At 38.4% G+C, this 25,412-nt stretch overlaps 1 protein-coding gene and 1 pseudogene across 2 annotated transcripts in view; one reads left to right on the plus strand and one right to left on the minus strand.

The window, feature by feature from the left end:
- Positions 1-24,194, minus strand: part of LOC146449165 (uncharacterized) — a gene marked incomplete at its 3' end in the record, with an annotated part of 32,095 nt that extends 7,901 nt beyond the window's left edge. Inside the window, exons 1-5 of the mRNA XM_085101947.1 lie at positions 24,090-24,194; positions 6,352-6,665; positions 5,651-5,798; positions 4,388-4,642; positions 2,735-2,908 (exon numbers count right to left, since the gene is read on the minus strand). Of these exons, the coding sequence (XP_084958073.1) occupies positions 2,735-2,908; positions 4,388-4,642; positions 5,651-5,798; positions 6,352-6,665; positions 24,090-24,171 (973 nt within the window). The remainder of the gene's footprint in view (positions 1-2,734; positions 2,909-4,387; positions 4,643-5,650; positions 5,799-6,351; positions 6,666-24,089) is intronic.
- On the plus strand, positions 10,477-18,751 carry LOC146449166 (uncharacterized; annotated as a pseudogene). Its single transcript, XR_014860723.1, has 8 exons — positions 10,477-11,793; positions 12,211-12,257; positions 12,678-12,919; positions 13,597-14,064; positions 14,609-14,833; positions 15,425-15,653; positions 15,977-16,029; positions 16,725-18,751. The product of XR_014860723.1 is annotated as an uncharacterized LOC146449166 (transcript).
- Positions 24,195-25,412: the final 1,218 nt, after the last annotated feature.

Genomic DNA, 25,412 nt, shown 5'->3' on the forward strand with positions numbered 1-25,412 from the left:
TCATCAAACATTCTTTTGCGCATTTAATCTGCACTGCAAGAGCAAGTTTTCATCATATCGAACCCTGAGATAAATGCTAAAAAACTAAAATGCCGGACTCTCTTCAGCGCGTATTAAAAATCCAGTTTTTTCGCTGAGATAAAGCAAGATTTTATGTTTGCACTGTCGATCCTCACTATTTTATTCCCAGTCATTGTTTCGTTTTTAAAAAACAACAATAAAGAGACAAAAATAACTACGGAAACTTGATTTTATACATCTCAAACTTAATGAAAATGAATACAAGAAAGATATGATTGTCATACTTCAGTTCTCCCTTATACCCAGTCCGCGGTCTGAAATAACAGTATTTGTATGAAAACCCGATGTCAAATAATTTTCATAAAACATCGCTTCTGAAAAATTCATGAATTGGAAACTTTTGGCACTAGGTAAAGGACTTTAAGAAAAAAATTGGAGGGATGTAGCTGTGCCAGAAAGCGTCCAGTCGTGGTTTGAACTTTCCATACATTTCCCTGTATTTTTTTCCTGCGAACTATTTTTAGTAGCAGTCACGGCTGTTTCGCTTTACAGACAAATGTATGGAAATTTCAAAACACGACTGGACGCTTTCTGGCACAGCTACATCCCTCCAAATTTTTCTTAAACTCCTTTTCCTAGTGTCAAAATTTTCCAATTCATGAATTTTTCAGAAGTGATGTTTTATGAGAATTATTTGACATCGGATTTCCATACAAACACTGTTATTTCAAGCCTGTTTGCCTACACGTCAAAATGGCGTCGAAAACCGTGATAAGACCTATATTATTGCTACTGAAGTGACCAACCTTTTGGGGACATATAGAGCAGGATATAGATTGAGGAAAATGTTCAGCAAACCTTTAAAAACCCACTGGAATCGTACTGAAATGGCCATAATGATGTCACACAAACACTAGCAAGACATCAAGAGGCAAGGTCAGCCATTTTTGTCCCATTTATGCCCTTTATTTTCGACTCCAAAACACTCTCGTAAATTCCCATATAAACCCTTATAATTTACGCCATTGTGTAACACTCATCGTGACACTCGAATTACAACGTGACAATACAAAGGTCAAACAAAGGTCCCTTGAACGCTCATAGAGCTTGGGCTACCAGTGATGTACGCAGTAGACATTGCGTGTATACAGTGTCACTGAGATAGCCGCGTTTCTGTCGTTGACATTCGACAAAGATAAATGAATGCCCTACAGCCAATGTGGACTGTAGGAAGAAATGAGTATTATTTTGTTAAACGGAAACTGGCACACAGGTTTTCAAGCGTGTATCCGTACATGTGTGTTATTTCATACCAGGAATTACGTTAAAATATGGCGTGCCGGCTGACATTGGTTTTTCAGTCACTTGCGACGGTACAGTATCAAACAGCACGAACAGAGAGGGTTTTTTTGTATTTTTTAAACGTGATTCCAGTGTCATGTGAACGTTTAATTATTGGCAAAACCGCTTATATGCCAGTAAATAATGGTTTTTTTCCTAGTTGTTGTAAATGGCAATTTTGCAGCACAAGTTAGTTTGTGGGCAATATCGACAGCTATTGACGTGACGCAGGTAACGCAATAGCGATCATCAGTTAAGCACTATATAAATTTAAAGGTTAAGATTCGACAATTATTTGTTGAAATCGGATTATTAAACGTTGTTTTGACTCCTTTTATAATAGACTCTTAACGAAACCTTCCCAATTAGATTCCTTTGCAGAAAGATTTATTGGGAGATTTGCATTATGCAAATTTCCCACCACAATTTGGCGAATATTTTCATTTCCGATCACACACTTTTTTTGTCCAGATCCTTTCTACCACGCTATTAAACAAGAAAGAGAAACAGGCAAATGCAGTATGAGATAAAATGACCATTTGAAGATAGCTTGGGTGAATGTTTTCACCGAGTCGCCACAACAAAGCATTTACTCAACAGTTGCGAATTATGCAAATTTGTTAACGAAGCCTCACCACCTTTGGTTTTCGTCAGCGCGTGCATTGATTGCCCAGATTTTTATTTCGTATAATTAAAGACGAAGACCCAAGCTTCATCACAATGTTCCTCTGGAGTCCATACCTGACATACCAAGATGCATTTTAAACCTTCAAACTTACTCAATTTTCGCCTCATCGCGAAGTCCTCAAAATGTCAATTTTTCAAAGAGCCATAAGATCCTCCAAAGTTCTACAAAAGTTTATATAGGTCCCATTGGTAGAAAGTAGGTGAGTTATGCTTTTCCTCAAAACCGACCTCGTTTTCTAGCGTTGCGTACTGTTTCAACACAAGCGTATTGAACTTGGCTAATTTTGAATGAGATTTTTGCATAATTAATGAGGTAAAACCAGTAATTTCGTTTTCTCCAAAATTCTCGAAAACTATAAATTTCAAGAACATTCAAATAATATTTTCGAAGATAGTTCGCCAAAAGTAAACTTCAGGCAAATTATCAGGAGTTTCGATTTTTCAAGCTTGGCCAGCGATTCTCGAAAGTTACAGTCAGGCACTCTTTAGCGGTTTGATTGAATTTCTTCGTTGGGTGCCCATGTATGATGACTAGAGAATGACAGAATTTCGCTGCCAAACTAACACTTCACCTTAACATTTGGTATACTGTACACATCAGACAGATGTATGCTGTAGCAACCTTGCCTCTTCCTCATACTTTATCCCTATTTCATCTTTACCAACTTGATTTCTGTTACATTACCTCGTGAGTAAATTTCCACCTCGCATAGATGAAAAAACTGTTTCTTTGTAGTCATGATACCAATATATCTCCCAGTCCTCAGTGGGTTGTTGTAACATACAGCTGATGCTATAAAATCAGTAAAACTGTACCGTCCCACACATCGAGGATTCTTTGTAACAGTTGAGCTGTGGCCTGCCGTTAAGAGGAGAAAAAGGAGTCGTCAATTTTTACATACAGCTTCCTTTAGTTAGTATTTGTATTCGCTTTATAGATATAAAACAGTGTAATCGTTAAAGTGTAGTTAGCTAATAGTTTTTATATTGAGGCTTTAAGAGCACGAAATGTGAATTTAAAGAATACTGATGAAAACCTAGCCATAAATGTGTTCAATTGCATTAAACTTTAACACCACAACAATACTTGACTTGTTGTGCGAAACTTTAAAAAAATGCCACAGACGAAACAAATCATGATGACAACGAAAGGAAAGTCGGTAAATAACCCTTCAATGCAAAATCACTGACAAGTCATTTCGATATGAATCTTAACCGACCATACATTAACTTTTTATCAGATCACGCCAAAATGAGGAAAATGAAAGCACACTTTAATTTTACATTCGCTTTTAACGAACATTCTTTGAAAGACTTTGAATGAAAAGTACAAACATCTTAGTGTTTGAAGTTATATCCTATTGTTTTAAGCATTGTGTCTGTTTTCTGTCAAATAAATCCTGTAATTAAAAATATATCCGAGAAAAACTTGTCAGTAGTTTATGCCAAGGGCACAATGTTGGGAGACATTTGTTTGACGGACTATTTTTAGCTAAGAATCTAATTTTCTTAAATGAAACAAAATGGGACGAGATAAGAAGATAAAACTCCAAGGTAATAACGAACATGTAGCGAAAAATAAGCTCAAAAGACAGCTCTGAGGTTAGCAGTATGAAACTTATGTAAACAAGTTTCATTGTCGGCAACACTGCCAAAAAAAATATACAGAAAAAATAACAAAGTTTTGTCAACAAAATCACATGTATACTCGCCTCGTTGGATAATAACCAGTCCTTTTATTCTCATGCTGATTTTTGCGTTCGTTTTACAACGTTAAGTAAGCGAAAAGTTTCACACTTCGAAAAAATAAAAAAAAAAAGGTCCAATGATTTGTAGCGCCGGATCGGAGTAAACTGATTTCACTTCAATATTCTGATGACGTGCCGCCTCTTAAAGAGTAGATTTGTTTCATGCACCCGCCGCTAGTCGTCTCGCTCTTTCTCTCGCTGTTGGCCACTATAGTCAACACATAAATTGACTTTGTATTTTGTTGCCTTCAAAAGTTCTTTTGGTTTTTCTTTAAAAGCAGTTGGCGATGCAACTTCCCTCCAAAACAAACGCGGGTGGCAGCACCTCTTCACCTTCGCATTGCTTTTCCTGTGGTGCTGCATACTGACGTTCATACGGACGTTCGGACGGACAGAAGGACGGAAGTGACCAACATTTCTGGCATCGATGCATTACTAATTTCTCTTACCAATGGGGCTCCGCGCGCTCCACTAATATTAAACAGTCCCTTCGTGAACTGTATGTTTTTTTTTTACAGTTGGTTTTGTGATTTTCCACCATTGTTTACTTAATTGCCTCACGATAAACAGGTTGTTTCAAAAGTACTCACCTAATGTTATTTTGTAGTCTTTATTTCTCTGGGGATACCAAACCCTATTGACTATGCGCACTTCAAATACTGGCACGTGAACTGAGCCCAGGTCCACTCTCCACCAACTGGGATTGTTTTTCAGAGTGTGTGAACAGTGTCCATTCCTAAATTTTGTGTCAGAATTTCCATCCACTGCTTTGTCTGATGTACCACTGGCGTAGCTGTCACTATAGGTCGAAGACTGGGATGTACTCTTGCCAAAAGCAAGGTTTTCTGTTAAAAGTCAAACAGCGTTTTAATTGGAGTACGTGAACTTTAGCTGTATTTTTTATTCGTTTCAAATGGATGAGGTTACATTTAATAGCATTCAAAAGCAGCATTATCAGTGAGTCTCAAACTTTTGCGAAATACAAGAACCAATTTTTCAAGTTGAGAAAAAGGTGCGGCGTCGATCTTACTTATTTACCAGTGAACATGTTCAGTAAAATTGTAGCTTTTAGTTTGTTCCTCTTTCAATGTATTACAAAAGTACAAAAATGGTAGCCTTCCGACCAAACAGCGGTGTGCGAAAGGGCCGGGTGGGAGAAGTGACGGTCAAATAGGAGAGAAGAAAAACTATTACATTCGCCCAGAAAGTATGTCGCCGGTACCCATTTATGCACCTGAGTGAAGAAAGACAACGAAGAAAGGAAACAGCACAGTAATGAACCAACCTTTACGCCTCGAATCACCGACCTTCGTGATCGGATCTTCCGACCGCCCGATCGAAAGTCCGACAAACTAACGATCACACCACCGTGCTGTTTTAGTCCGCTGTTTATTGTATATTCGAACTGTTTTATTCATCTTTGATGTACTTTGCACTGCTATTCTTGATTCAAAGAAAGGTAGCATTGAACAAAATAAGCAGGTGACTATAATTTGTATTGAAATTAAACTCTGCTGACTAGTCAAGGTGTATCTTCTATGTCACGATTTTGCATGCTTACGGAAAAGAAGCCTATTGTATGTCAAGATTAAAGTGTGGCAAATCCTCCTATAATATCTGTCCACATTCTCAAGTAATTGTAATAAGCCCACTTTTACAAAAATTGCTACGTAATAAATATGTCTTAAAATTATGGATCTTCTTCGAATGTCTTGTATCTGTCTATAACTCTACACTATAAAGAATTAATTAAGTATACATACGGTACGAATTCAAAACCTACGAAAAAGTATTTTTGTTTCAAAACGTCATTGACCGCAACAAAACCCGGAGAAGTACTATTGTTATTTTACCTGGTTTTTGTTTCACTCCAAAAACCTCTGTCCTCATACAGAACTTGTTGTGGCTTGTTTTTCCCACGAATCGCAGCCATCTTGTTAAGATTCCATCCCAAATTAAATTCTTATTCTCGGTATTCCTGTCACCATTTCCTTGGAAAAACTAAAATTTTGGAAAAAAAAAAAATATGATAATTTTCTTGAAGTTGTCTTCTGACAGCATTTTTGTTTTCATTTCATTTTCATTCTTTTCATTAGAATTCTAATCCTTGTCAAATTTAACTGCAATCTACAGGAAGTCTTACCTTTTATTATAATTAAATGAATGATATCTTTTCAATTATTTTATGAACTTTCTTAATAGTTTTTGGCCATCAACTCGATTAGCCTTACAACTATTTGGATTGTCCAAACTTTTTGCCAGATTTTTAAGTTCAGCTTTTCTTTAATTGACATTAACCCTTCAGTAGAGATTGTTGTTATTATTGTTGCTATCCTGTTATAAATAGGCAGAATAAGTTAAACAAAGTTAGTTGTAATTGGAATTGTATTTAAGTGACTCTGTTGAATTAAGGACTTAGATTATCTCTTTCGCTAAAGAATACAAAGGAACACACGCTAACTTTTATGAGCGTTGTAACCAGATCGGGGTATCACAAGAAGTTAGGTATGCCCTTTAGTTGCAGTAGTTTCGCTTCCTGCATCCTGAAGCTCACCTTAACTAAACCAATGTCTTCATAATTTGTCCACGTTATGCCATCTCTGGATGACTGTAAGGTGTATGTCATTACCCAGTCCTCTCCTTGGGAATTTCCTTGAGTTGACACAGCACAGATGATATGAAGTGTCTTTAGATCAATCTGTAGATATGGATTATTATCATTTGTGGACGCACACCATGATGATCCTGCTGTGTAGTTCAATCGGCCATTCTTGGCTGATGTGTTGGCATTTAGTTCAGAGGAAGCTGTGATTCTGTTATCTGGGATTGAACTACTCTGCATTCCAAGACCCAAATTAATACAGTCCCCTGTAGTAAATACATAACTTCAAAGTCGTGTCCGCTGTTAAGTTTTTCATGTTGTGTTTTTCTTAACCCTAACTAAACCGGATGCCCAAGGTGACTTGGAGCTGAATGAGTTTTTAAATATTTGAGCAAACGCCCTCAACCTTAAAGACTTTACAGAAATTTATATGGAAAACATTTGATGTGCTCGTTGAGTAATCATAAACTTTGGTGTTACAATGGCAGCCAAATTTTGACAGGCATTTTTCTTCCAGTAACATTTGTTTTTTAGCTTATAATAGTAGTCCTGTATTGGTTTAGATAACTTTTCATTCAATTTCGGCGCTTTCCTGAAGTTATGGGAAAATCCCTAAATCCAAGATGGCCGCCATTTCGCGATCATGCTCTTATTGCAACGTGATATGACGTCACCACTTCGCGTTTTGAACCTCGAAGGAGAAATCGTTAGATGTACTATGTATCCTCCAAGTCTCACTGTCATGCTTTTATACTTGCAAAGTTATGGAGGTGGGAGTCCGACATAACCCCTCATTCCCCCCCCTCTCCCCCCTCCCGTTCCGGTCCCGGTAAGAGTTGTGGTTTAGTCTAAAGAAATGGATGTAAGCAAGTAATTTAATCTTGGTCGGAATTCTTAAGTTCAACCCGAAATTAATTCAAAGTCTCTTTCAGCAAAGTGCAGAATTGGTAATTGAAATAAATGAACGAATGCATAACAAAGTAAATCAATAATTCACGCTGTTAACCGCCTAAATTGAATTTCTATAAAAAAAAAAAAATGAAAAACGATGATCATTTTTTAGAATCACTCATTAGTGTCCAATCTTATCGCATAGCTCTCTTGACCACATTGGTAAATTTTTATTGCCGAAACCGCCGAGAAATTAACGGTAATACTGAAATTCAGTTTGTCTTAAGCGACTGTGACAAGCCACTTCTCTTCCACGATACTCTTAACGCCTGTGATCCCAAAATTTCTTTCACAATTGAACATGAAAAGAACGGCCAAATTGCCTTTCTAGACACCTTGGTTACCAGAAGAAATGGAGTTGCCGTCATTGATATATTTCGCAAGCCAACCCATACTGACCGTTACTTGGATTTCTCTTCTCATCATGCAAAAGAACACAAAATCAGCACAGCCTCGACCCTCCTGTTCCGGGCATCCAACCTCCCTAGCAGCCCTGAAGGAAAAACTCGTGAAACCAACCATGTCAGGGCTGCGTTAGAAGCTAATGGCTACCCATCAGCTGTTATCTCTAACATTCTCAATAAGAAGCCACCCCCATCTACAGTTCCTCCACCAGAAGAATTGGCTTCTATGTTTTTCCAGTGGGCCGATCCATCTAGTACATACCAAGGTTTTGCATGCCTCCCTTTCATCAGTGGCCTATCAGAGCCCCTCACGAGATTACTTCGCAAAAATGATATCCCTGTTGTCAACAAACCATTAAAAACCCTTCAACAAGAATTCCCGTCTCCAAAGTTCAGACAACCCTCGGATCTTCAGTGTAATGTTGTTTTACAAAATTCCATATAAAGACTGTTTTTGGAACTACATAGGTGAAACCGGAGGATGCTTCCAAACACGCAAAAAGGAACATCAACGAAATTTGAAGAATTTTTCTAATGGATCTAACGTTGCCAACCATGCTTGGAAAAACAATCATTGCATTGATTTTGGCAATGCTTGTGTTATTGACAAAGGCGATTACCGCGTGCGTAGAACACTCGAATCCTGGCACACAGCGAAAACTGTCGACGCGGACAATAACTCAAAGCAGTTGCCTAGGCAATATTCCATTTTATTGTAATTAGCCCTCATTTCCATTTTTACCTTCAAGCTTTTATCACACTTCTTTTTATTCTCAAATTTTAGCACCATATTGTATATATATTTCCGTTTACGCGCTACATTTTTTCATTCGTTAAAGGCTATACACCGATAGCCGAAAGCTCGTGTTTTTAAAAATTTTAACCAGAGAACGATTTTTACCTAATATGTCTTATCCTGGTTACAGCTCTATTTTTATTCTGTTATCGACAGCGAAGATGATTTAATCCTCCTGTCGGCAGTTTCCATTTTTATGCGGAGAAGTTTAAATCGTGTAAACGAATATTTCGAAGCAACGATCCCTGCCTATTTGCGGGGAAAAATTAAAAGCCATTTCCGCATGACTCGACAAACATGCGAATTGTTGGCTCAGGAGATCATGCACACCGGACGCATTCCAACTGGGAACACATCTGGGCGGCCTACGATTCTGCCGGAGAAGCAAATACTGCTGTTCCTATGGAGTGTAGCAAATAAAGAGCCCTATCGTACAATCGCTGACCCATTTGATGTGTCTATAAGCAGTGCCCACAGAGCCATTCGTCGGGTCACGCAAAGGGTCATCATCGACTTCTGTGGCCGCTACATCAAGTGGCCCAATGGTGAGTATTCTTCATTATTGACTGAAATGCATACTTACTTTGATGTCAAGCAGTACATAATTTTTGCTATTGCTATTATCTGGGAGTAAACCTTTTTTGTGACGGATCGACAAATGACTCGATTAATTAAAAGGCTGTTTTAAGTTGTGCTTTTTGTGTGTTTTTTTTTTTAAATCTTTTAACTAAATCAACAGCTCTTCAAGCTCGTGAAATAGAAGCAGAATTCCAAGCTGAAGGAGGATTTCCTGGTGTAGTCGGACTCATTGATGGTACCCATGTGTGTATTCGTGCACCTGAGCATGAACCAGATGCCTATATTAACAGAAAGAAGTTTCATTCTCTGAATCTACAGGTAGGCCGAGGAGTTATAAAAGCTTCATATTAAGCCCATCAAATGATGGGTACAAAGTATGTGAGCATGTCATTATTGTACAATAATAATCTTGAACAAAGGAATTCGGAAATCCCAGCTGAGGGAAAGTTCATTTTTTATGGGGTGGGGGCGGGGGAGGGGGGGGGGGGACTGGTGGGATTTGGTAGATAATGCCCCCTTCTTAACCGGAGATTTTTTCCCTATGGGGGGGGGGGGGGCACTGTTATATATCAACTACATGCATTTTTGGGAGTTAACTTTATCAAGTAGTTTTGAGTTGATGACGTTCCATCCATTACAAACTGGGGGATTTTTTAGAACCTCAGAAATGCAATTTTAGAGCATTTTGGTAGAAAAGTTTGCACCATCATACATGCTGTCATTACAACATTTTAGGGTAATTTCTGAAGTGACTCCCCTCCCCCCTCTTACAGACAATATCTTTTTGGCGTCCCGCCGCTTTAAGGCCAATTTTTTTTGGCATTTCGCCACCTCCCCCTTACCTCATAAAAAGTGAAAAGTCCCTGACACCGTTAATTTAGTACCTTGCAGGCAGTATGTGACAACAATATGGTATTTCTAGACATACTTGTTGGTTGGCTAGGCTCAGTTCACGATTCCAGGGTTCCGCGAAATTCTGGGCTATACCGATCTGCTGCCATTAAGTTTCCTGGTGACACGAATCTGCTTGGGGATGGGGGCTATCCTTTGTTAAGGTCGGTACCTTATTTATCATTATGATTGATTACAATTATTGTAATTGTGATATCCTCACACAACAACAGTAACTCTAGATAGTCAACAGATCAGTACTTTAATATTTCTCCAATCTTCAGCATTTATTTTAAAGTAAGACCAAACACATAAATAACGTAGCATTATGTAAGTGATTTACGTCTTGTTTTATCTATTAGAAGAGATGCCATTAAGCAACACCAAGAGAAAATGAGGGACAGAGAGGGACATTGAGGGCGTTGGCCGGGATATGTCGATTCCAATAAAGTTATTTTTAGTTTTAGACAGAAAAGGAAGTCTGTTTTCCTAGACGTCCGCACAAAGTACAACCTCGATCTGAGGGTCGATCTGAGGTTGTCAGTGAAAATAATGGCGGATTGCGTGGAAGGCTATTGAATATTCAATATGCCCCTTCCACGCACAATATACCGACGTTTAGACTTCGGCATCAATGTAGGTGATAGTATTGAAAGGGCCCCAAGTCAAATAACCTGTGTAAAGCCCGATAATGTTCAGGAGGGGCGTTCTTCTGGGAGAAAGAGGAAGATCGAAGATGTGCCGTACGGCGAACACGTGCCAGTAAGAAAAAGTCCCAGACTTGCTATAAAAGCTTTAAAATCCGTACTATCCAAGAGATGCAAGCAGGCCGAAGAACGGTCGTATGAAAATACCCTCGCAGAGCTTAATAAATCCAGCGAAGTGCAGATCTTAAAAGAACTCGAAACCAGCATCTCGCACCTCGATGGTTCGCTACAGTGCGAACTGGAAGCAATATCGGGTCATCAAAGCAGTGCAGCTCTTAGCGTTTATCCTCAAAAGGAGAAGAGTTACAGGAAAGACCTTGGAAGTTTCCAGCCAGTTCGATTACTGTTCAGTCCTTCTGGACATTACAAGTTTCAAGTTTTTATTTACAGAACACTCGAGGAAGGAAAAATTGATTTGAGAAACAAGGTGGCTGTGGAACGTGCGGTCGAAAAAAAAACGAGTGAACTCTGGGTTTGCAATGTGTCCTGGTATAGTGGATTACGATGCCATAATATCGGACATACGCATTCAACCTTCCAATGTCAAAGAAGAAATTTGGCCGTGGCGGCACGTGAGCGCAATTAAATGTAAGTTGTGGCACAAACCCCGCAAGCAGCAGTTGAGTGAGGGAATGCCAGAGAGTGTGGCTGATGTGTGTGGCGAATGCAAGTTGGTTCGAAGGAAAATGCTCGTTTTGCGGGACAAGAGAAAAAGCCTTCACGAAAATGATCGACTGCAAAGGCAACAGGCCTCATCTAAGGTACGACTGTCTGTTTTGAGCCCAGAAAGTCAGGAAGCGCGGCAGGAGAATGTGCGGAGAGAGAGGAAAAATTATCGCCGAATAGCTGAGAGAATGATCCAAAGGAGCTCTGTGGCAGTATATGAGAAACAAAACAGCGAGCTGGTAACACTCATCAACTGTTTGGAATCCTGCAAGGAAGGCCAAGAAGGCCTCGCTAAAGTGTTCAACGAAGCTGACAGCCACAAACCTGGAAGCGGAGCTGTTATTCGTGAAATGTGGCAAATGGAAAAAGCAGCTTTTTTCAAAGATCAGCGCAAGAACGGTAGGCTTAAACATAACTGCTATAATTCATTTTATTTTTATTACATATCAAGAGCAGCGAGAGCGTTAGAGGTTTTATTTCGGTCTGAACAACTTCGTGTTTTCCTTTTTAAGATGTCCTTCATTTTTCTCCAACATCATACGTTTTTTATTAGATATCTTGACGTAAGACTTAGTGTAAATTCATAAAAAAGCAGCTGTTAGGGCTAAATCTTATTAGTTTTTACACACACGTCTTTGCAAAGGTTTTAAATCAAGTGTTACATAAGTTTAGTGTAAATTTCATTTTGGTATTAGAAAATGTTCATTTTCTTTGGAAATTGCCACAGACTGACTAGTAAGTAATTTCTGTGAGTGAGTAATTCTTAATTAAATACATTGGCAACATATTACTAATACTCTAACCATTGTTTTTTAAAAACTGGAAAACAAGGCAACAGGTGGTCATCAGCAACTATCAGAATTGGTGGGTTTTCCGGAGTAATAGTTTTTATATACAACATTTGAAATAAAACTAACTTAAAAAGAAGTGATACCAGACCTAAAATGGCTGTGTGAAGATTTATTTTCGCAGCAGATCTGACTGAAGGCGAAATGACGAAACTGGTAGAAAATAAATGATAATTTGTGTAATTTGTTTTAAACATAAAGTTATTACAAGTGGTCTTGTTGGATGCAAACTTCATCATGATTTACCAACTCTCTCATCCCTGACAAATCATAATACTGATATGTTTGGTGTGTTTTGATTTTCTGCAATCCCAGGCAACTACTTCATGAAATCAATGATAATTATACCCCTCTAAAAAATCGAAGGACAGTTTTGCCTGGAGTTTTTGCATTGTTTTTAATTATAATTATTATTGTGTGCTTTGTTTACATGTAGCTCTGGCTGTTTACACCAGAAGTCCTGCTGCATTTCGTGCAGTTAGAAGTCTTGGCATCCTCCAGCTACCTTGCTGCAAAGAACTGCAACGAATTGTCAGTAAGAATGCAGATGGGCCAGGGATTCATGAGAGCTATATTGCCCATCAAAGTCAAGTGTATGAACAATTTTGTGCTAAAAAAGTTGAATCTGGAAGGAAGAGACCACTGGGTGTTGGAGTTCTCATCTTCGACGAGACAAAGGTCAGGAGATGTCATGAGATTGAAATGATTAGGAAGAATGTTAAGCATTGATTCCAGACTGGTGAAATGTCAAAGAGATAATCAAAAGTTTTTTGAATATCAGAGAGAATAATTTAAGTTGGCAATTAAAAATGAAAAAAGTTTACTTTTCTAGGTGGAAGATTGATTGATTGATTGATCGACTGCATTACTGAGTCGATTGATTGATTGAGTGAGTGAGTGAGTGATTGATTGATTGATTGATTGAGTGATTGAGTGATTGTCATTCAGTGAAAAGTTAAGGCAAATTTTCTTTCCTTCAAGTGTTACAACCTTGTTAAGATGTACATGTATTGTCAGTAACTGGCACCTTTTTGGAATAATGGCATTCAATCTTGCTATATTGCTTTCAACAAGAATCATGCAAGTATCCATGTATATGTGACCCAATTGAATTGGTGCGTGGAAATAAGCCCTAAGTAGACTGTTACATTGTCTTAGCAAATTGCCTTCTTCTTCCTTCTTTTAATAAAGGAGAAGTAGGGAGGAGATCAAGAGTCCCTTTTAGGGCTTTATTCCACGTACCACGCCTTCAATTGTTGATACATATATGTACCATGAAAATTTTATTTCAGGTTGTCATTATTTCTGAGTAGGCTACCATTTTGTTTAAGACACTTTACACTCTGATCACACAGGTGCAGTCCAAGATTGTTTGGAATTCAATGAATTCAACCATTAGAGGTTATGCTATGAGTCCAGAAGAACTTCCTTGGCTAAATGATGTGTTCATGAGTGTGGGTGAAGATTTCGATCAGCAGAAAACCTCGTACATCTTGCAGTTTGTGTGGAGAGATCTAACATCACAATTTGATGTCATTGGGCCCTATTTCACTTGTGCCAGTTCATGGGACCACCAATTTTTACTTGAGTGTGTCATGAGGACAATCCAGGCTTTCACTCTGTACAATTTCCATGTTCGAGTGCTGGTGTGTGATGGAGCCTCATCGAATCTAGCCCTTATAAAGCTTCTCTGTGGCTATGAACATGAGCAGCTGTCTCTTGCTGATGGAGAAGACCCATTTGCTGTTTCAGCATCATTTGACAATCCATATGAGGATGGTGAGGACAAGCGAGTATTTGTGGTAATCTGCCCTTCTCACGAGGTAACTAATACAATGAAACATTTGTGTTAATTCTTAATTTGCATAAATTATTGTTGGGTAAAATACAGTACTGTACATTTAGATACACACCTTGTCAACATCACAGTTGCTCATCAGCTATGACGTCGTTTTTTGTCTAATATACATGTTCTATTGCTCCTTCTCTATTTCTTTAACTTTAACAGCTTCCCTCCCATGGGTAATGTAATACAAATTATTACTTAACTATGGCATGCATATTGCATACAGAGAATTCCTCATAATATTCATCTTAATTCTCTCTGTGTGAATGTTGATGTGTTTCAGGATCAGTGCCTTTCATCTGACTTATCTACAAATTTTTATGATAGTCTAATATTACGTACAGTGACATTACTTCATAGGGATTCATTGCAATGGAACCAATTTCTAAGTTATACTTCGCGAATGAAGAAATGAAAACTGTTGAAAGTAATGGTTGGCAATCGCAACGTGCGACTAAAACACATTTTTTGTTGTTTGGTATGTAGTTTAATATTAATGTCCTATTGTTATTATTTCACAGCTCAAAAACAATATTGCTGCCCTGTACAATACTCGACCCAGGGGTACCAAATCTTTCCAAAAAGATGGTATCCAGTATGGCTGGCAACCAATATTTGATCAGTATGAGCGTGACCAGGAAAGAGTTGAACAGAATTTGGCCAGAAGAGTTCCTGGACTCCGGTACAGCTTTGTACACCGAGATAGCTGGCCCCGCTTGAATGTTCTGCCAGCAAAGATAATGCAGGTACAATTAGAAGATATTTAAAAGGGTCTGATGATGGCTTTTGTGAGACTTAATTTACTTAAATATTTATCAAGATATTAAAGAATGCAGTGTGACAATAAGCCATTTCGATTTAATAATGAAAAAAATGCTAATGTCACACCAAGGCTTGGGAGAATAAAACAATCAGGAATCCAATGAACTTTGAGGGATGAACAGAAGTTCTTTGTAAAATTTCTTTGTTTAAGTCCCCCAAATCTATGTGCCTTGTGTTAGATAATTTTTTTTAAAATTATTAATTGAAATTGGCCTCTTTGCAGTCACTGTGTACTTAATAGTTTTTGTACACATGTAAGTATAATTGAAGGGGTGCGTGAAATAAGGCCCTAAGTGACTTTTGACGTAAGGTCAAATTCTCCTTTTGTTTCTCAAGCGAATGCATGGAAATTTGGAAGGAGAATCTAGCAATTTATCAGAAGTCACTTAGGGCTTTTTTCCAGGCACCTCTTCAATTATACAGCCATTACATTCTTTATTCAGAGACTTCACTGGTATTGTTAGCATGTACTAATTCAATTCTCTTTCAATGTACTTTTTTGGCGGTTCCCTTAGCAACGATACATGATCAGTGCTCTCCAAGAACATGCAAGGAAGCTTCCATTGCCTGCTGATACATCAATGGTGGAAATGACCAGTAACTACTTGGAGGCTTGCCACCTCATCTTTGAGAAGGGTATATTGAGCCATATGACTATTTCACCCAAATACCAACGTGTTCTTGAAAACATCGAGAAGGGCTTCAGCTTCTTTAAAGACTGGTTCACATGTCATCAAGGCACTGGTGAGAGAACTAAGACTTAAATTTCTCTCAGGGAATCCCATGGAGTGATTTCAACTAATGTCTTGCTGTCCTCTCGATCTGTACGTAACCGACTGTATTTTTGCTGGCTTGATGACCATGCATAAAAATTCAGTTGATTTATAACAGGAAGGAAGAGACTTGTTTTGTAAAGTATGATGCATATGTCATTCAGTCATAGTATCAGCTAGCGTAGGGAAAACTTGCAGTACATATAATTTATATGACATATAGATCTTAATATTAATTCACATTTAAACATTAATTAAATTAATTAAGTTTCCTTTTTTTTTTCCATTCTTCAGAGTATCCCAATAACAGCAAGCAAGCTAGACAAAGCAAGTTCTTAGCCTGGCAGGTAGAAAGATGTAAAAAATTATGGTACATACACTGTAAGACAACAAAATTCTTGAGATCCCATTGTTTCTTTAATTCGCAGTCAATATTTGTTTGAATGCCAGTGCTGGCATTCAAACTGTCCACTCTTGAATACAATTTGTATGTCATAGACCCTGACTGTGTATTAGCATGCAGCGCCCATCTACTTAAGTCAACAGAAAAATCCAATTATTCAAATCATATCATTGTACCGATTAACAGACCAAATTAGATAATATTAAAATAATTCTACACAGTAAGAGGGTGTAAATTAGTCCAAACTAAGAAAAGTAATTGGATGAAACAAATCAAAATCGTTTTGCAAAATTGATAATCAAAAACCCTGTTCTCCCATTGCCAAAATTAGATACCATCTGCATGCATGTGGTTGATCATTGTGTTGACAGAGTGGAATGTTCTTACCTGACTCACATTTCCATTTATTTTAATCTGCCCAACAATTAAGAGTTTAATAAACCAGCAGATCTTGGCCCGGTTAAATTCAAAATGATTTCTAGATAATACTCCTTAAAAAGGTGTTCCCATGTTCTACATTCAGAAATACAACTGATAACACTTACAAGAAATATTACTTTTCAAATGTGTTGCTCATTCCAAAAAATTACCATAATTTTTTACACAAACAAGACTTGTCATCCAGATCTTTTTTTGCAGACCTGGGACCTTTTGAGATTTATGGTTTATGGCTTCCTGCACTTCAGTCAGTGGTTCATTGCAGCATATCCTGATTATTTCATCAGCCCACTCAAAATAAATGGGAGTGCCATTGAATCAATTTTTAGTGTCCTGAAATTTACTGCTGGTGGAAACCTTTCTGCGAGCAACTATGGATCTTTTCGTGGAAGAGTCATTACTGGCAGAGAGGTTATCACCAACAGCAATTCAGAGCGTGGTTATCGTGATGATGTCATCCTGGTGTCTGGATCGGTTACATCAAGTAGTGAGGCCTCAAGAATGTCATACTCTGTGCGACTGATTTATGATCCTTTTGGTCTTAATGAGATGAAGCAGTTCTGCTTCTCAGCAAACCTCAGTCAGTCAACTATTGGTGGACGTCTAGGAAGCAACGCATGCACCATCATTGCGTCATTGGTAGGATACCAGTTTGTCAAACTTGTCCTGCCAGAGCCAACCTTGAGCATCTTACCAAGTCAGTGGTTTGAAGTTATTGTTGGCTCAATGGTTGAGGGTAATGCTCTTCATGACCTTCTTTTTGATGGGGAGGCCAGAAACCTTGACATTGAAGATGCCGTTGAGAGCTGCGGAAATGATCTGCACATTGCTCATTATGATCAACCCATCGGGTTTGATTTGCGCTCTGGAGATTTGTCACCCCTTGTCCAGTCACTGCAAACTCGAGCGGCCTGTCATCAAAGGCAAGTTGCTGTTCTCATCTCAGGCTGTGAAAGTGTGGCACTTCTGATCTGGGAGACTGGGGCCTTTGCCATTGTTGACTCTCATACTCATGGTCAGTATGCTATGCACCAGCAGGGCAGACTAGCAGTAGTGATATTGTGACATGGCTTTCCAAGATGGTCCAGAAATACTTTAATGGATCTTTAGGTTTATGCAACCTTACATTTGTTACATATGACTGTACATGACTAGGTTGCCGAGCCAGCTGGGCCAGCTTTTAAAACTGGTGTCATTTGTAAAACTCACATTGTAGACTTATGTTTTATAGGATCACAAAAAATATAAGGGTCTCTGGGGGAAACACACAAAGTCAAATACATGCTTTAGGAAAAACAAATATTCATAGAGGTTGCCTTGATGCAGAGGTGACTTCAGACAGTGCATGTGCATGATACAGTAGCCAAACAAGTGGAGGAAATAAATCGCATAAGCTAGCCTAAGGATATAAACTTTTGTTCACAGCATTTTTGTATCTCTAGTTTCTAGGGTATACATTTTACAGTACTGTTTGTTTCCTGTGCGAACCCTTATACTTGTAGTTGTCAAAATTGTAATACCATAACACACAGTTATAGGGGGCTTAAGCTTCCAACAATGCATGTAGATTCTAATTGATATGGTGCTTACTAGGGTTGAAATGCTAGCTGGTTCACTAAACAATTCTTATTTCTTTTGATTTATTTGTGCCTTTTAGTAAGTCCATGGAGAAGTCGGGGTACATGTAACTCTAAGGAGTAAATATCCATGTTCATATGTTTATAGTTCTAGCATGCAATATTCAGTCTTCACTAGAAGAGGGCTGGTGGTCAATGGTGATTTTGCCTTGTACATTTGTAACTATTCACCCAACATCAATTATTGGAAATGCAGGCTAAATAGACTTCTTGTTCAGCTTAAAATTCATGACTGCCTAAGGCATAGTTAGTGGTGTTGGCCAAGGTTTATTGTACATAACATTTTGTTTTACATTTTGTTATAGGTTTAATTTAGTATCAGAAAAGTTTGTTATAGTTAGAATTGCTTCTGATATAACTGGTTTGTAATATTATAACACACAAGTTGAGAATGAGAAATTCAGACTGGTTCCTTTCTGGTGGCACGTACAGTAACTGTTGTGAATTTTTTCCATGGTATGGCACTATCATTCCTTGTGTAGAATGCATATCGGACAACTGAAGGACCACTAATAGCTGAATTGTCCAGTCAAAAAATAAACTTGAACGAATTAAACACCAAGAAAGTATGTATTGGTAAACAAGTGTACATGTATGATCAGAAGGTAATAAACCTTGACCTTCTACAATGTAACAAAACAACTGAGAAGATCTAAAATTGCTTGTTTGAGATATTTCCTTGGGTCTTTGAATCCCAAGATGGATCAAAATCAAGTTTCTCCTTTCTTAACCAATACATAATCCACCAAACAAGTCATGCAAATTGACCAAAATGATAACCATTTGGGAATTTGTCTAGAAGTTGAATATTTTATCCTGTCTAGTAACATATGCAATGTATGGAGAGAATTAACCCTTTAAGCCCCAGTATCAACATGAAAATTCTCCTCAATGGTCTTTGTTTGTTTTTTAAGACAAGTTAGGAGAAGTTGTTTCAACATCAAGACAATTTATCTTTGGTGATCATTTCCTTTATACTCATGACCTGTATGTCAGATTATGTAGTGATATTGTAAGGAGAAACAAGAGGCTGATCACTATTGGGGGCTTAAAGGGTTATGGGGAATTTTTGTCCCCACCATAGGGCTTAAAAGGTTAATTATGCACATCACCTGGCAGGTTCCTCTTAGGATTGGTGCTTGGGAAACAAAGGAATATGTTAATGAGGAATATGTTAATGACCTTGGGAACCACAGGAACTGCCATGTTAACTAACATACATAAGGGGTTTGTAAGGGTAGGACAATTCAAAACTTCATCGGAGGATTAACAGGGTACAAGATAAATTTACAGGACTGATTGAGTTAAATTGTCAATAACTGTGTGCATTGGAAAATGGAATCCAGGGGAATTCCTCTCGTAAGATTTCCCCTTCACCAAATAGGTGGCCCGTGGTTTACTAGGAGTTGACCCAAGAAGAAAGCCGATGACGTGTACACATGTATGCATAACTGACACTTCCTCTCTAGACAAAATATACAGGTATATCCTATCTCTTTTTAGCAACGCTAAATGTTTTGAGATTATCTCTCAGGGATTGGTCAGCTTCTACAACTTTACCTGATGTGGCCAAGTCCTTTTCAAATTTCCCTCTGAAGAATTCCTTTGTTCTGGTGTTGCACAGTTTATGAAGCATGTCATTGTACACCTTGTCAATCACATTAGACTTGACATCCTTAGTTGATGCTCCACACTTCTCTGCTGACCATTTGAATGATTTCAACAATTGTTCATCATTGTAAACATTGAAGTGTACAACTTCCAAAAAGTTACTCTTGTGTTTCTTTAAGCTTCGCTCATTCACATATTCTCTGATATTCAAATCTGCCTCTCTTACAAAGTTTAGAAATTCTTTTTTGACAAAGGTCAAATGACCTTCATCAAGAATATTGAGAGCCTCTGGAACATGGCTTTTGTCTGTTTCTTTCAGCTTAATGAGAAAATCGAGCTCCATTTCCATTTGGCTTCTACTGTCAGGTGTCGTTTTTCTTTTTCCTTTCTTTTCTGATAAAGTATCTTTTCTCAGTTTTATCATTTGGCAAAGAGCTGCACCAGACATTCGATATAAGGCGACATCATCCTCAGGTGTAATATCCTGGTGAATATCAAGCGGCTGAGAAAAATTGTAAGACTCTGTCTGTGCAAAATCATAAACTAGGGAATGCAAAATGCCTGTGACTGCTCGAATCGTACTCGATGAATATTCATTTGCCAAATCGTGGAACACTGCATTGCATACCTTTGAATTATTGGATGAACTATCCAGGTAGCTGTTCAAACTTTTCATCCAGCGCAATGACAAGTGAGCCTTTCTGACTTTTTTAACGGCCTTTGCAATTTCTGAAACGAGTTGTACGTAAAATGAGAACATATGGTGTACTAGATCACGAAGTTCATTGTAGCGATCATCAAGAATTTCCTCAATAAGCTGACGATGTGTTTTGTAATGCTTCATAACGTACTGCTTTGCGAGTCTTTCTGACACAAATTTCCAACACATGGGACGTTTGCCTTCTAGCTTTTTACCGAGCTCATCCAGTTCGTTCCTGGTGAGCGCCTTTGGTTTTTTCTTTCCACGCTGTGATCTTCGATTCTGGCTTTGTTTGGGCGCATTGCTCGAATTGGCACTTTTACTTTTGGCAACGCGAGCACTCCTCCCCTGTTTGCCACCAGAGCACTCTTTTCCTTTTTGTTTCTTATTTTTAGACGTCTTTTCTCTCCTGCTGCCTGCTGATGTCGAGGATAATAAGAAAGAGAAGAGTCCGTGGTTGAAAACTAAGAGGAAAAGTGGTCCTTAGAAAAAGAAAAAGAAAAAGAAAGTTTCCGATGAAGGATGGCGAAAAACTCTTGCCGAAACCGCATAAGCGCATAGCGCATAAGCCCGGTTCTTCATATATCGAGTTCTTTGAGGCCCTTTCCCTCCCCACATATTGCACTCAACGCTGCCCTCCAGGTTGCGAGTGAAAATATCTCCATCAAACCTGCAAAGCAGAAAAACTCGGATATTGAACTGCAAGCTTGCGACGGCAATTTATTCGCATGGATAATGGTATATATAAATAGTCCTTCAACGTACCCCAGTGACCGCATTCCTGCCTGCAGCTGTTCTTTCGGATCGATGGGGCTCACCGTCGAGGCCACTGCAGTTTCCCTTTTCTTCGAAGAATTTTTTTCTGCCCGGCATTTCGCAAGGAAATCCGGGAAATTCTGACTGGTAATAGAGCTGCGGTCACGCACTCGACTATTTTCCGGCGCGACACTAGTAATCTCAGGGGATTCAGCAGAAGGTGTCCTGTAATTCTATTGGCTTTCGACATCGGTGGCATCCACAGTGTTGAAATATGGCGCAGCAAGGGCGTGAAATGTTTGTCAACCTTTAGAATCGGAAAAAACCTACTTCGTTTTTACGGGAATGTTCTTTCTTTAAAGTAATTTATACGGTACAAGGATTTGACGGATTGGCCCGAAGATTTTCAAGACACCGAGCAAACAAACCGTGTGAGGGATTTTCGTTTTGTAAAATTTATCTCCCGCAATGGCCTTCGTCGAAAAACGTATCGGGAAGTTTTTGATCATCAAAATTGACAGTAAAATTGCGAAGCAACCAATAGGAATATCGAAAAAACCTCACACGATTTTGAAGATTAATGCCTTGTGATTGATATGATGCAGTAGTTTTGATTCTGCGGTCGAATTCCATACCCAGTAAATGCGCTCAAAGAGACATCAGTTGTTTTGGGCTTTTGGGACGCGCTCTCGTTACGGCTAGAAAAAATCAAAGCGAAATCATTTTTACCGGATCGTACATTTCAGTTGCTTTGTACTGGTATATAGTTTATGGTTGTTGCATTTAAGACATATATTTTTCGCGAAGGACACCCGCGATGGCATCCGGTAACCTTAAGCCCAAGGGTATGAGACGTTGGTGGATAATTTGTGACAATTGTCACGTTGCCAGGCAATTGAAACAAACATAAGCCTGATAGCACCTTCTTTTATTTTACCTACCAGCTGTCCTATAATTACAAGAAACTGAATTTTGACTACCCGAATGAGTGTAGAACTGAGAAGGGCTGTTTAAATTTATATAGTTGGAGACGCGACTACGTTTTATCCCTAACTGGCACATTAGTTCTTAACACTTTGCTGTTGTTGTTGTTTTTTCTATTCTTTTGAATACCATAAAATGGTTAGCTAGCGAACACAATTTCAAATTGATGTTGGTAACATGTCTGTGAGACCCATTGTTTAAAATTTCGCTTCTGTCTCTCTCCTATGTGACAGTTTTCGCTCTTACGCTTTTTAGTCTCGTGTCTTTCTGGTAGAATTTTCCAGTTTCATGTCTACATCATTCTTTTCTACAGTTTTGCCTCTATATTACTGATTGTCTTTCACAAAAAATACATATAGTTTAGCGTCTGTTGAAGTTTTCGTCGTCTGTGTTCCATTTCGTAGCTTTTTTCTCTGTGTCAAGCTTTCAAGTTTCGCATCTGTAAAGCATCTAATAGCACCATACTGACGATTTAATGTTCCGCCGTCAGTGTGACACCATATTTCTCGCGTATGTGACCCGTAAGTCCTGGTGACATTTTTAAAATAGCGTCTCTGTGACATTGATATATATTTTCTCGTGTGTCTAACATCTTAGCTTTATCACACTTGTGTTACATTTCATAACGTCCGTGCTGTGTGACTTTTGATAGTTTCGCGCCAGGGTGACATTTTAAAGCGTATGTGGGTTTACAGTTTCGCACCAGGGTGATATTTTACAGCGTCTACGTAGCATGTTACATTTTCGCGGCTTTGTGACAATTTATAGCGTTTGTCTGACAAGATTCAAGTTTTTTCTCGGTGTTACTTAAAAGTGAAGAGGCTGCTTCATAAACCTACATGTTTAGATGTCCATGTTACAATTTTTCAGTGTCATTTTTGAAGTTGGCGCTGAACTTTAAACAATTCGACCTGTCTGTGTTATGTCCATGAGAAAGTAGTTTTAACTATAATGATTGAGTCTGACTTAGCCAGTGTGGTGGTTGGAATCTGTGTTATGGCTAAGTTATTTCTAACGTTCCCCAGCGTATTAATCTTACAATTTACTATCGTCAGTTGGGCATTTCTTGTCCGTTGGCGGCTAGCATGCCTTCCTTTAGGTTGTGTAAGACACCCTTAAAACTGCTCCGTCTCAAGAAGGAATATTACGGGGCTGTAATTTCCGAATCTCTATTATACTCCTGTCCGTGTTGCGCAGTACTATATCGTTTGCATAAAGTATCAACAGGGCTGTTGTAAAAACCGAGGAAATGTTTTATCATGGAATAATATAGCTATAGATACAGCTCGTTTTGGAGCATAGCAATTAAATACAACATAAGCAAAAATTTTCACCCATTTATAAACATTTTAACAAATCGATGCAACTAAACATATATTAAATTTAAAAAACCTTATGCCATGTCAGAACCAAATACGAGGTAATACGAGGTAGATAATTCGGCCAAAAGGACTTACTTTTGAAGTTGTTTTAGAAGACTGCTCGTCGAGTGACTTGGAAAATGCAACCAACGCTTCCAACATTTCAGTAAAATTATCTCAGAGCGGAAAGCAAAAGGACAAACTGACGACGTTGAACAACGAGAAAAATCAAGTGTCAAGCCAAGACAACTAGAGGCCATGAGTCTTCACAACAAATATACATCGAGGTTGTATCAACACCCGTTGCAGCTACTATTAGGAAGGGAAGTAAAATGTGCTAGATATGTTTTCTCTCAGTCCATTCAGTTGACTTTTAACCAGCAAAAATGCATTAATGGACGTCAAAAGAAGGTTAAGCGACGATGGTCTGAAAAAAGCGCCTTTTGTTTTGTTTTTTGAAAGAGGCTTTTTATAACTTTTTAACGTGGACACATCAAACTGACGCAATCGTACTCACCTAATACCAAAGGAAGTAACACCGTAAGAAATACAACTCGACAATAAAGGCTGCGATAAAGCTCCATCACAGGGCCAGACATTGCGGACAGTAAAATTTGGTAATTGTTAGGAGCCCTTACCCATGCATAATAAACAGGTAAAGCACTTTTTCCAATTACTGTCAAATTCATTGCTCGCTTATTGGGTGATGTTCATTATCAGCACGACTGGATGACGTTATCGGTAAATTTCTACTTTGCAAAACTGTTTAGCGCTGTTAGTTCTTAACGTGATGTCAAGTGAATATGGAAAACTGAAAACTATTAACTCGCTTTGGATTCCCCGATCAAACTGCCAACCAATAAAACCAGTACCTGTTTCATGCAATGAGAACATTCGAGTTCATCGAGTTCACTGATATGATTGAAACCTCGAGGACACCTTACATTAGGCCGGCCATTAGATGTTTGGCAGCATTGGGAATAAGAGTTTCCTGTTCTAGATAATAACAAAACAGAAGTCACATCGAAATTTAATTGGTAAAATATCATTTGCACTTTGAAGCGAAATTTTATATTAAACCAAACACAGACAGCGGATTTCATAATTGGTGACTATTACTGACTCGTTCTTATGCAAAACACACAGCTATTAGAATAAAGTTGAAGAATATCATTTGCGTTGAAAGTTAACGATTAAACAAAGCATTTGCCGTCCTTATGAAATCCTTACAATTGTTTTGTTATATGTAATTTTTCGCTTGAATACAGCTAGATCGCTTGTGTGTCAGATTCCAGTTTATGTTCTTAAATTAGTAAATTTGCGAAAAAGTCCACCTCGAGCCCAAAGAAGTGCCCAAACAACTCTACTCGTAAGGATAGAGACTGGCGTGTATCTAATTAAGTTTTCATTCCTGCTCATTTCTTAAACAAATAATATATGTCGCCAACATATGCGAATAGGAGCACAACTCAACAAGAACCAAAAATCTCCAAACATTAACGTGTTTTAACATGCATGCACCCGGAGAGAAGAAAATTTGGCGGGTGTCTATCTCCGCTGATAGTTCAAAACCATTTGATGGGAAGTAATCTTGTATTGTTTCAACGAAACTATAAACGAAATAATTCTGTAGCTCATTTCAGGTTCCTACCTGAAGCTGTCTGCGTAACAAATACAAACAGGAAGCTGTTTTGAGACTGTTGTTAAGGAAAAAACTTAGTCGCTCTATCTCAGCACATGTTTCTTGATATTTGACAAATTTGGCCAATTCTTCACTTGACGTCACCAAATTCTAAACCTAAAAAACCTGGAGGCCTACAGAAATTTTACCTTCATTCAA

The sequence above is a fragment of the Pavona decussata genome, unplaced genomic scaffold (assembly GCF_977016875.1).
Source record: "Pavona decussata unplaced genomic scaffold, jaPavDecu1.1 SCAFFOLD_612, whole genome shotgun sequence".
NCBI lineage: Eukaryota > Metazoa > Cnidaria > Anthozoa > Scleractinia > Agariciidae > Pavona > Pavona decussata.